Source organism: Microcaecilia unicolor, chromosome 6 (genome assembly GCF_901765095.1).
Source record: "Microcaecilia unicolor chromosome 6, aMicUni1.1, whole genome shotgun sequence".
Taxonomy (NCBI): Eukaryota; Metazoa; Chordata; class Amphibia; order Gymnophiona; family Siphonopidae; genus Microcaecilia; species Microcaecilia unicolor.
Window position 1 is genome coordinate 183,520,558 of NC_044036.1, and position 13,250 is coordinate 183,533,807.

Below are 13,250 nucleotides of genomic sequence, written 5' to 3' on the forward strand. Positions count from 1 at the left end.
ATATAGGTGGCCACTGCCACCGTACAAACAAATGGTCTACGCCACTGTGCAACTCAAATGGTTGCTGCAACCGCAGAACCTAGGAGGCTGCCGTCCTGTAATACAAGTAGGTGCAGAAAGTTTGCAACCTAGGTGGACAATAGTACCACCAAGCAACCCAGGTGGTCAACAGTACCACACAGGTGCTGTGAAGCACAGGAAGATATTGTAAGAGCTGTGCACTATATGTGGAAGTGCACCACAGCTGAATGGAAGAACTGTGCAATTGGGCAATTGAGTCAGCTCTGAATCATCATTGGCTACCACGCTTCTTTGGCTATATTATTTCCATAACTGAAGAACAGTGCTATCATGCTAAACATGGTAAGCCAGATGAGTAGCTCATGTTGAAACAGATTGTGCTCATCTAACTTGGTAGAACACAGCTAACAACCTCCATTCTTCTCACTTCTGCTACCTCAAGAACAAAGCCAATTGCTGAATTGTACAGCTTTGACCAGATAAGAAATGTAAGAAGAAAGAAAAAACACAACTGCCTCGTCCTTAACAAAAGAGCTGACTGGGACAGCTCTATGTATAGTTAATTCAGTTCAGAAGATTTTTGGTTTTTTTTTTAATCAGTAGGAAATGTCTCTAGGACAGAAATTAAAGGAAAAAAGGGATCCTTTTTCCCTTGCCGAAACGGAGATTATTTTTTCAGGTAAAACTATAGTTAACTTCATTATACCAGAAAACAGAGAAATGATTCTTGTGGGAAATATAGCCAAGGTCCTAGGCCAAGACAAATAGTCTAATCTCCAGCATAGACATATAGATAGATCTTACACTCCGAAGAATAAGACTACATAAGGCACAACATACAGTTCATATGAGACCTCTGAGATGGAGGAGTGGCCTAGCAGTTAGAGCACCGGTCTTGCAATCCAGAGGTGGCCGGTTCAAATCTCACTGCTGCTCCTTGTGATCTTGGGCAAGTCACTTAACCCTCCATTGCCTCAAGTACAAACTTAGATTGTGAGCCCTCCTGGGACAGAGAAATATCCAGTGTACTTGAATGTAACTCACCTTGAGCTACTGAAAAAGGTGTGAGCAAAATCAAAAAAATACCTCAGCTCCATAGAACAGCTACCTTTTTTTAACAGGCGCTTATGCCATAGAAGGCACCCCCAGTTCAACTGAAATCTAGATATTAAACTGGATCAGGAGAACAAGCCCAAGAGGGCACCTCCAACTCAACTGAAACATCTGAGAAGATGGTTTAGGAGACAAGCCAAACAGGCACCCCCAAGTCAACTGAGACTCAGCATAAAACTGGCACAGGAGCATAAAACCCCATAAGGGTAGTTAAAGCTCAGATGAAACTAGCTAGAATCCAGGTCAGGAGCAGGGCTGTTTAGCCTATCATACATCTGCTTGAAGAAATACTGAACATTCTATGCAGCATGATACCCTTAAGGGATGAATCACTTGAGAATTACTTTCATTCTCTGCCTCCATCTGCTGGTAGACTGACACAACTCATTGGTCTGGACTGGTGTGATAGGATGCTATGCAAATGCACTATTCGAGTGTGTAGAGCAAAGATTGCTCTGTATGGTATTATATCCTTCTCCACTACAGCACTTACCTTCTGAACAGGTGCTTTCAGGGCCTGAGCAAAGACAAAGATGGGCTGAGCCAGATTCAGGAAACTGTTCCGGTAAGAGGTGAGTTTCTGATGCCCCCAAACTGCTTTGTAAAGTTCCAGGCACACCAGGCCAGCAACTGCTGAAGTAGTTGTAGCAATGGCAGGGATAATCCTTCCGGCAATGAGTTTACTCTGTCAGAAAATTAACAAAAGGAACAGGAAGATGAAATGTGAAAGGAAGAGACAGCAAGATGGGAAATTAATATAAAGAGATAGAGAGAGGACATGAAAGCATGATGGTGACATGAAGTGACAAAATAGAAACCACAATAGGGCAGAAAGAAGGATGGGAAAAGATGGAGGGAGAAATATTAAGAACAGTGGAGAAAAAAAAGAACACAGAGGAAGGTATAGAGAGGGAGCAATACATTATGGGAGTAGGAGGAGGAAAACAAAAAGAATTAAAATGATTATCAAACTGACAAAATAAATTTATCTGAGGACATGTGGAAACTGACAATGCCAGACTGCAAAACTGTAAAACTTTTGCCTACATAGCTCAAAGTAAGAAGTATGAAGGTCAAATAAGAAGTAAATTATTAACTGCAAAGAATTAACATTTACCTTGCTTTCTGGGATAATTTTATATTATAGACCCAATTTTTGCATAAAACTCAAAAGTTAGTGGATTTGCCACTTTGCCCCATTGTCATTAGGACTAATGTCTGGAGCATGAAATCCCACAAAGCAAAATAAGTTACCATTAACCATTTCCTTCTTCTGCACCAAAAGTACTGAATTTACCTACTGAGGTAACTTTGTATCCCACCCATATGTTATGTCTGCTGGAATGTGGATGTGGCTGGAATTCTCAAGAGCATCAACGTTTTTTGCAATTGGTGAGTGATTAATAAATTTGAGAATGAAAACATAAAAATTGGAAGACCTGATTTTTGAGGACACAGATGACAGCACTTTGATATGCAGTGGCCTATAAAAATGAAGAAAGTAATATTGGAGTGTATTTGGAACCAAATTTGAAATGGTCTTTTCACATTTTAAAAGTTTTATTAAATAATTTTTATTAGCTCTGATTGACTCAGAAATATAAGCCATTCTTTGATAAATTTGGGCTGGCTACTATTACTCATGCTCTCATAATGTTCTGGTTAGACTACTGCAATCGCTTACATATGGGATTAGCTAGAAAGGCTATGAGGCATTTATAGTTAATCCCAATTGCTACTCTTTGAACAATCCTGGGTTGTCTTATGACAGAATATATTTCTCTATATCTAGACAAGCCACATTGACTATTGCCAGCAGAGTCCAATTTAAAATGGGCTGTCTCTTTTTAAGGCTTTAGATAATCTGGGCCCAATATATTTCAGAAACTGGATACATTTTTATGCTCCTTCAAGATGATTATGGTATCAAGCAGAGCTCTTTTGGAAGTTAGTTCATCAGTGAGTGCCCTAAACTTGTGTGTATGTTTGGAGTTCCTCTGCTGTCTGGTTCTCAGGTTTTGGGTTTGGACAGCTAAGACCTGATAGCCAGCACCAGGACTCAACCCAAAGGGAAGGTGGTTGCTACAGGTTGACGATTCTGCCCTCTTTTCCCCTGGACCTGGGATACTACGCCCTATGCAGAAACTGTCCATGGACTTAGTCTATTCAGCACTCATTGGTCTTCTTTACTAATGAGAACTGTCACAAGGAATGCATTCAATTCCCTTCTACTTTACAAAACGCTCTGCTGTAACTGGAGCCTTTTGTAAAATCCCTAAATGGCTACCAGCAAATGCACATGTATTTGCTGGCACATTAAGGAGCTGGAGCGATTTTATAAATATAGGTGTGCACAAAAAATGGGCTTTACATGTGTGGCAACTATATGTAGATGCCAATTTTGCAATCTACACCACCTGGTCCAGCCTGCCAGCATCTCTCATGATCTATCCATTCCCTCCCTCCATGACAAGCCCACTTGCCAGAAATTCTCATAATCTCCCCATTCCCCCTCGTATCCCACAGCATGTCCTTCATTCTACTCCTTTCCCCATGTCCAGCCTGCCAGTATGAGAGCAGAGGCTGTTACCACCTGTGACTACCTGAGCCTTACTTGTGCTTTGCCATGTGTGTACTTGTCTGTTAAGCAGTTGCCTCCTCCGGAACATCAGCGCCACTGACTAGACTTGGAACACTGATGATTCTGCCCACTGCTGAAATCAGACAACTGCATGAGCTACTTAGCCTGCTGGTCAGTGCCAGGACACACGCGTCCTCATTGTGCTGATGAAGGAGCTCAACAAAGGAGCACACCTTTGTGCGCTTCTTCGTGAGGACTTCAGGTGGATTTTGGGTAGAACCTAGTTGAAATTTGGTTATGTTAAGGCAGTTTTATTTTTATTTAAGCCTGCAGTGCCTTTTACTTTCATACAAGTTGTTATGGGTAGGAGTTGTTATGGAGATTTGATTTCTGTTCAGACACTTAGATATGCTAAGACTAGATGTTTGTATGAGGTTCCTATTATCAGTTCCGGTGTGAAAGGTTTCAGTCATACACTGAGCTGAGCTAGATCTGTTATGAATAAAATTTCATTGTTGTTTGATCTAGTGAACGATTTGGGATGTGATGTGATTTGCGTAACTGAATCATGGTTAACTAATGATGACTCTGTTCTAGTGTCACAACTATATCCTCCTTATTTTAAAGCTTACTCTGTAGTAAGAGAGGAGAAAAGAGGGGGGAAGAGTTTTAATTATTTATATAGATTGTATGAACCTTAGTCAGAGGAAGCTCTGTAATTTACATGGAATACAAATTTTAGTTTTGGTTTCACATATGTGGAATGCTATTTTGCGTTATTGTGCTCTTGGAGTTCTTTATTCTGATTTTTCTCCTCTAGTTGAATGTTTAGCAGATTGGAATTTGTCTCTGGAGAAAACAATATTTTTAGGAGACTAATTTGCAAGCGGATTTGTGGGCATCTGAATTAGTGGTCTCTATTTTTTTTTTTAGATATGGTTCATTCTTTGGGTTGGAAGCAAATACTGAATGAACCTATGCATATTGGAGGTCATATGTTGGATTTAGTTTTTGTTCCTGGTGATTGTACTTTTAGTAAAATTAACAAAGAGGTAGTTCTTGCAGTACCTTGGTCAGAACAGTTTCTAATTAAATGCTGGGAGATGAAACATGTAAAAAAAAAAATCTTCTCCTTCAACCTTTTTTTTTTTTTTTATAGAGACCCTTTGAGATTTCTGACTTGAGAGCAAGGGTTTCATCAAATTTAGCGGACCTTAATACATTAGATGTGGATGAGGCTGTTAATTGTTGGAATCAAATATTGTTAGATTCTTTAGATGCAATTGCTTCTAAAAAGGACCATTCAGTTGTAAGATCTCATAAAGTACTCTGACGGATTGAGGGTGCAGAAACGTAAACTTCATCAAGTTGAAAGAAGGTGGCGAAATGGCTTTTATTAGTAGAATATAATTTGCAAGCAAAAGGATATTGCGTTCTTCCTAAAAGGAATTATTCTAATAAGGTAACTGAAGCTTCTGTATCTGAATCCAAAGAGCTTTTTGCTGTTGTTACTAGACTTACATATGGGCCAAAAACAGCACAGACAGTCATTGGATGTTGATGCTTTTGCAATTGGTTTCCACCAGAAGGTTCAGAATATTACTATTAATTTTGATACTGTGGATTTGCCTCTGGAATTAGATTGCCCACTGGAGGATGGGTCTTTTTTGGAAAGATTTTCAATTGCTAACTCAAAAGAATGTCAAATCTGCTTTTTGGGTTGGATTCTTGTCATCCAAGTATTGTTAAATCCTTGAAAGAGGTTGCCTTTGAAGCCATAGAGATTGTTGAAAATATGTGCTTTTAGGATGGGAAAATGCCTGATAATTTGAGAACAGATATAGTGAGACCATTTTTGAAAAACTCAACGACTAGTGTAGTGAATAATTATAGGCCTATTTAATCTTTGCCTTATTTAGCTAACATTAATGAAAGGTTGGTTTCCAACCAATTATTTGAGTTTCTCAAAAAGAATGCTGATTTAGAACCTCATTAGTTTGGCTTCAGAAGAAATCATGATACTGAGATTCTTAGCATCCTTATTAGATATGGGGAAAAACAGCATTTGATAAAGAAAGTCGTTCTTGCCAGGTACTTGTAACCTGGATTGGCCACTGTTGGAAATAGGATGCCGGGTTTACTTATGTTCTTATGAGTGCCAGACCTTTGCTAGTAATGTAGTATTAGCTTCCCATAACAGAGCGTATTTGGTGCTGGCTTTTAAAGTGTTGCATATGAAACAAGTATATTTGATGGACAGACTTTAAAGGTGTATGCCGTCTAGGATTTCATATTCAAGTTAAGAATGTTTATTAACAGATCTATCTAGTACGGCTGTGCAGAAACCCCACGATTCTATAAATTATGTGCAAACTTTTACAGACAATGTGCATAATGCCAGTTGCCCATGTAACATAATAGCTTAATTAGTTGCTAATTTGCATTAATGACCAACAATTGGCTACAACTGATCTTAATTCATGCTAAATGGCACGAATTAACAGTTGAATGTGTAACTGCCATTAGTTGGTATTCTGTAACTTGTGTGTGCAAAACACAAATGCAAGGGGGGCGTGAACCAGGAGTGGACAGGGAGGTCAGTGGCGTGGCCTTGGAGGTCAGGGGTGTGCCTAGCAGTTACATGGCTCCTGCCTAAAAATAGGCATGTAAATGCAGACTTATGCTCGTATTCTATATCGAAAAGCCAAAAAAAGCAGAAGGAGCCCTAAAATATGGAATAGTATACCAGTATCTGTAAGACTGATATCTAACTATAGTCTTTTTCATAAAGTTTTAAAACCCTATTTGTTCACCTTGTGAAATCATGCATTGAAGTTCTATTAAGAAATGAATTATATATTATATCTGGATAGGATATTTAATCTTATTGTAAACCGCTCTGAAAATATATAAAAGCGGTATAGAAGAACCGGAATAGAACAGAATAGAATAGACCCATCACGGTCCGTGTTTCAGCGAGTAGTGCCTGCGTCAGGGGTCTCATGATGGTATCTGAATCCAAGAGAACAAATCATTCGGTGAAATTGAACAAGCTTGTCTTGAAAAAGACATGTCTGCTAGACAATTGATTGAAAGATGTCAAACAAACAGTGCGGGAACAGAACTCAAGCTTTGAAGTTTCTTCCGCATTGAAAATAACTGCCATATGCCGGTACATTGAATACTAAGAATTGTCATTATAGAATTAGCACTTAGCACACATCATCTTGGCACCTAATTTTCAGCTATCTAGTACATAAGTGCATAAGAGTTGCCATTCTGGGACAGACTGAAGGTCCATCAATCCCAGCATCCTGTTTCCAACAGTGGCCAATCCAGGTTACAAGTACCTGGAAAGATCCCAAAACAGTACAATACATTTTATACTGCTTATTCTAGAAATAAGCACTGGATTTTTCCTAAGTCCATTTTAATAATGGCTTATGGACTTTTCTTTTAGGAAGCCATCCAAACCTTTTTTAAACCCCGCTAAGCTAACTACTTTTACCACATTCTCTAGCAATGAATTCCAGAGTTTAATTACATGTTGAATGAAGAAACATTTTCTCCGATTTGTTTTAAATGTACTACTTTGTAGCTTCATCGCATGCTCCCTAGTCCTAGTATTTTTGGAAAGAGTAAACAAGCGATTCACATCTACCCGTTTCACTCCACTCATTATTTTATAGACCTCTATCATATCTCCCCTCAGCCATCTCTGCTCCAAGCTGAAGAGCCCTAGCCTCTTTAGCCTTTCCTCATAGGGAAGTTGTCCCATCCCCTTTATCATTTTTGTCGCCCTTCTCTGTACCTTTTCTAATTCCACGATATCTTTTTTTCAGATGCGCTGACCGAATTGCACACAGTATTTGAGGTGCAGTCTCACCATGGCGTGATGCAAAGGCTGGCAGCTAAGGCATTCTCTCTCCTTGTTCTGCAACTATTGAACAAGTGCTTTTGAAATCATACTTGGAACAGAATTTGTCAACCTTCCAAAAGGCTGAAATCTCTCTTCCCTATTTCTTGGGCTTTTCTATGTTCCAAATGATAGAACTGTGGTGAACAATCACTGCTCTTGTTCTCCTGGTCTAAAGGATGATGTTGTGAATCCTGATGATGAAGGCCAGGAACTGTTACAGACTGATGATACTGGTGGTGTGGTTTCGGAATCTCAAATTTTAATTCTCTATTGTGAACCATTCTGTGCGATTCTGAATCGCAGTGGGTGGTATATAAGCTCTTATAGATAAATAAATTGTAATAAGTGAATGCTACTATTGAGAGTAGCTGGACCCATTTGTCTTGATGGTTGTTGCATAAACATCATAGGTACTGTTTCAAGATTTCGTCCTTCCGCCGGATTGTAACCAGTAAGCTGAAGACAAGAGAGCCTGAATGTCTTATCTTTTGAAAAAAACAGAAAGCTTTGCTACCCTGTTCTTTTTCTTTATCTGGGTTTCTAAATAAATACAAATCTTAGATAAACACAGAGTTTCAGTTAAACTTAAACCTCCTCTTTCTCATCCTTCTGAACAATTTCGTACCAGGTAAACCCTCGCACAGCAGTTGAAATTTCTGTCACAGCTCTCATTCAGGACTGAAAGAGTGAAATTCTATTGGAAGAAAATGCACTGTACCACATCTCTTTTCTGTTCAGCTTTTGAAATACATTTTAGATACAATTTTTGTATACTGCATTTTGAATTATTTGGGAAATCTTTTATAGTGTGCGTTATACTGGAAAAGGCTTTCCTTTTATTTTTATAGCAGTCATAGGTAAGCCATTATAAGCCAGGTAGTCTTGGGAAAAAGCACTGCTTAACTCTGGGAGTGAGCAGCAAGGATTGGAAGAACCAGGGCCGCTGAGAAGAGGGGCAAGATTCCCCTGGGCCCGGCGCCAGGGGTCTGTCTCTCTCCTGTTCCTGATGGGACCTGGGTGATCGCGTCTCGACAGGAGCAGAAGAGAGAAAACTCCGGCGACAGGCCCCCCTTAGAGGCTGGGGAAGAGCAGACTTAGGGCTTTGGGGCCTCTGGTTTAGCTGGCGGGGATCCCCAAGTGAGGAAGACTTCTGCTGGGGCTTGAGGATTCCCGTCAGCCAAGGTTTGTGGAGTTGCGGCGGGGGGCAGGGAGGTGGGAAAAATATGACCCCACACTCTTTGGGCTCCACCTCTCCCCGCCCCCAATTTTTGTGGTCTGGCTACACGGTGGTCCTTGGAGGGGGTGGGGGAGGAGGCCGACTCAGTCTCTTGGCGGCCCTGTGATGCACTCTTTGGGATCCTGTCGGGTACTTGAGACCTGGACTGGACATGAGAGAGACAGGATGCTGTGCTAGATGGTCCTTTGGTCTGACCCAGCATGGCACACTTCATGTTTTCACCCTGTTGATACTCATTAAACTCCTTTTCTTTTGCAGTTTCAGATAATGTTAAAAGGTAGCGAACTGTCTAAGCTTGTGTTTAAGAAACAAATGCTCCTCTCAAACTCAAATACATTCTACTCTGTTCCCTGGGTAGCAAACGAGAGGGTTAAGTACAACGAGCAAAGACAACACAAAAAAGCACAAAAAAAGCCTTCAGGACTGGAACAGTCAAGATATCTTTAATCAAAGGACCTGATATGGGCCTGTGTCAGGGGTCAATTGGAGTAATATTGCTCAAATGAATCACAAATATAACTTATCTTCAGATAAGAAAGTAAGTCTAGTGTGACACAGCATCTGTGTTTATTAGAGAAATGGAAAAACTTTTGACATCTTATCACTTTTTTCCACTAAAGCTTCCTTTCCCTTAATCCCTCCTAAATAAAACCCACCAAAATTTAGTTCTTTTTTTATTATTCGCAAGTGTTTATCTCAATAGGAGTAATCCCAAAATTATTGTATGTTATTTTCTATATTTTGTTCTTATTAAATCTGTTTTATATGTCACATTGAACACAAAAGACATAAGGAAGTAACAAGTATCTTAAATAAATAAGTATAGTTTTGTGTTGATGTCACAGAACATAGTTCTTGAGCAGACAGGTTAAGGGTCTGCTTGCACCCATACCTCCAAGACATAATGAGTATGATGGCATCCCTGTTCCCTCCTCCTCACCTTGTGTCTGTCTGCTTGGGGTATTCCATAGTTCTCGGCTCTTAAGTTTGATGCTGCTACAATGAAATCCATGTGGAAATTGCTGTCATTATCCTATGGAAAAAGATTTGTAAACAAAAAAAAAACATTTTAGTACAAGCGCATAGCAGTTTTCAAAGGAATCTAAGCTAGGTAACTAAGGGGTGCTTTTACTACAGCTTAGCGGTGCTAGCGGACATTAGCATGTGCTAAATACCACGAGGCCTATAGGTTTAAAATAGGATGTGCAGCATTTAGCATGCGCGAATGTCTTTTAGTGCAACTTAAGCTTTACTAAAAGGGTCCCTAAGATATCAGACAACTAGATCATCCAGAGTGAATGTAAAATGGCTAGATACAGCTCACATAGAAAAAACTCAATACCATGGTTTAATGAAGAACTGAAAGAGCTAAAAACACAAGTCAGAAGATTAGAACGAGCATGGAATAAGAAAAAAGACGACTCTGCGCGCAACGAATGGAAACAACTACAAAGAAAATACAAATACACCATCAGACAGACCAAAAGATCTTATTTTAAAACTAAAATCGGACCAGGCTACAAGGATACACATAAACTCTTCCAACTCGTAAATAATCTACTAAATACCACGCCGGTTACTTCTAACAACAGTGATACCCCATCAGCAAACAACCTTGCGAATTACTTCAAAGAGAAAATCATAAAGCTACGAACTATGATACCCAGCAACACAATTGATTATGTAAATCTCCTTGAATGTCTAAACCCAACACATGGGGAATATCCAGCAGACCGATCATGGACCAACTTTGACTCACTATCGATCGAAAACATCTCTCAATCACTCAAAAGATACGCCAAATCGCTATGCAAACTAGACATCTGTCCTAGTAATCTTATAAGATCTGCCCCTCAACAATTTATAACAGACCTCACGAGACACCTAAACTACATGCTACAAAGTGGTCTCTTCCCAAAGGATAAGGGAAATATACTACTTACTCCTTTACCTAAGGACGCAAAGAAAAGTACAAATGACTTAACCAACTACCGCCCAGTAGCATCTATCCCGCTGATAACCAAACTTATGGAAGGTGTAGTGACGAAACAGCTCACTAACCACTTAAATAAACACTCAATTCTGCACGAATCGCAATCAGGATTTCGATCAAACTACAGCACAGAAACAGTACTAGTAACTTTAATGAATAAATTTAAACCAACAATTGCAACCGGCAATAACATACTTCTCTTACAATTTGACATGTCCAGTGCCTTCGACATGGTCAACCATGGCATATTATTACAAATCCTGGAATACTTTGGAGTGGGAGGCAACGTTCTTAATTGGTTTAGAGGATTCCTGACAACAAGATCCTACCAAGTAACAACTAACGTGGAGATATCAGTCCCATGGATACCTGAATGCGGTGTTCTCCAAGGACCCCCTCTCACCAATCCTCTTTAACCTAATGATGACACCACTAGCCAAGCTATTAGACAATCAAAATCTCAACCCATACATATATGCAGACGATGTCACGATTTACATCCCATTCAAACATGACCTAAAGGAAATCACCAACGAAATCAACCAAAGCTTCCAAATCATGCACTCATGGGCGGATGCATTTCAACTAAAACTCAACGCAGAAAAAACACAATGTCTTATAATCACCTCACAACACAATACAAATAAATTCACCACCATAACCACCCCAAACTTCTCCCTCCCCGTCTCAAACAATTTGAAAATTCTGGGTGTTACCATTGACCAAAATCTTACACTTGAAAACCACGTGAAGAATACAACTAAGAAAATGTTCCATTCCATGTGGAAACTCAAAAGAGTAAAACCTTTCTTCCCAAGGGCCACTTTTTGGAACCTGGTACAGTCAATGGTATGAAGTCACCTGGACTATTGCAATGCACTTTATGTTGGCTGTAAAGAACAGACCATCAAAAAACTTCAAACAGCCCAGAATACCGCTGCTAGACTCATATTTGGGAAAACAAAATATTAAAGTGCAAAACCCATGAGAAAGAAATTACACTGGCTCCCACTTAAAGAATGTATCGTGTTCAAGATCTGCACGATTGTTCATAAAATCATTTACGGAGATGCCCCGACCTATATGCTAGACCTAGTGGACCTGCCACCCAGAAACGCTAAAAAATCTTCCCGCACCTTTCTCAACCTACACTTCCCCAGTTGTAAAGGATTAAAATACAAACTAACACACGCGACCAGCTTTTCTTATATGGGCACACAGCTGTGGAATGCACTTCCAACTCACTTGAGAACGATCAACGAATTAATTAACTTCCGCAAATCTCTGAAGACTTACCTCTAAATGCCTGTTATATTCTTAGAAAATGCTGAGCCATGATCAAGGCACTAATGCAAACTTCTCCCCAGAAGAAGGATCCCAATCAGCAACCTTCCCCCATTCAAAGGCCCCACCAGTAACAATACACCCTTAGGAGGAGGCCTCCATTTTTCCCACAAATGAACTCCCCTGCCAAGTTCTTCCAAGAAAATCTTCTTCCTCACCCCCACACCAACCCCATTCCCTGACTTTCATCCCAGCAGGAAGAATTCCCGCTTGCTTCCACCCTGCTGGATTCGATTTGTAAAATGGCCTTAGCTGATCTATGCCTCTGTTCTTGAGGGGAAACGGGGCTCAGAGGAAGGCATGGCCTCTCACACCATGTTGTGTCAGAGAGAAGTTATATTATGGGTCAGAGAGATGAGTGCTTCCATGCAGCTTTCAGCAATTCCTCCAGTTAAGTTTTTCTTGGGTCTCTGTTAAAGTACTGACCAGGTTGAATCTACCATACCAACGAGGTCATGGTATAACAACAAAAATACCACTGTATATATAGAAACCCACAGTTGCAGCCAAGTGGCTGATCTGTCCTTCACAGACATCTCTGCTGTGGAGAAAAATAGTACCTAAAAATGCACAGGCATTTAGAAAATGTTATAACCACATTCACCACAGAAAAGGAGGACTGGAGACCAAGCCAAAAGGCCAAGGGAAAGAAGAGAAACTTAACCCTACATTATACATTATATCCTACACTGTCAATAAAAATGTTTTATTATGTTTTGTGTTGACATTGTAAATAGTATACTATATCTCAAAAAAAGTTTGAAACTAAAGTTTTGCAGGTGTCTGCCCTTGTAATTCAAGGAAAATCACAGAGATCCTTACTGGCAAATTAATCAATAGGGAACCTCAAAGCTCCTAATAGGGAAAACACTGCAAATAATGCTAAATCCACTATTATATTCAGGAGTAGAGTAATATCATTGGTTCCAGTGAAAGAGAAAAAGAGAGCAAAAAAACCATGCGCAAAAACTCATATCTATATGAGAAAAACGAATGGTATAAAAAAACTCTCCTTCTCATTCACTAATACTATGAATTAACA

General features: G+C 39.8%; 1 protein-coding gene across 1 annotated transcript in view; it reads right to left on the minus strand.

Moving 5' to 3' along the window:
- The window catches only part of UBA7 (ubiquitin like modifier activating enzyme 7), a 411,248-nt gene that overhangs the window by 139,432 nt on the left and 258,566 nt on the right, over positions 1–13,250 (minus strand). Inside the window, 2 exon segments of the mRNA XM_030206492.1 lie at positions 1,628–1,819; positions 9,812–9,904. Of these exon segments, the coding sequence (XP_030062352.1) occupies positions 1,628–1,819; positions 9,812–9,904 (285 nt within the window).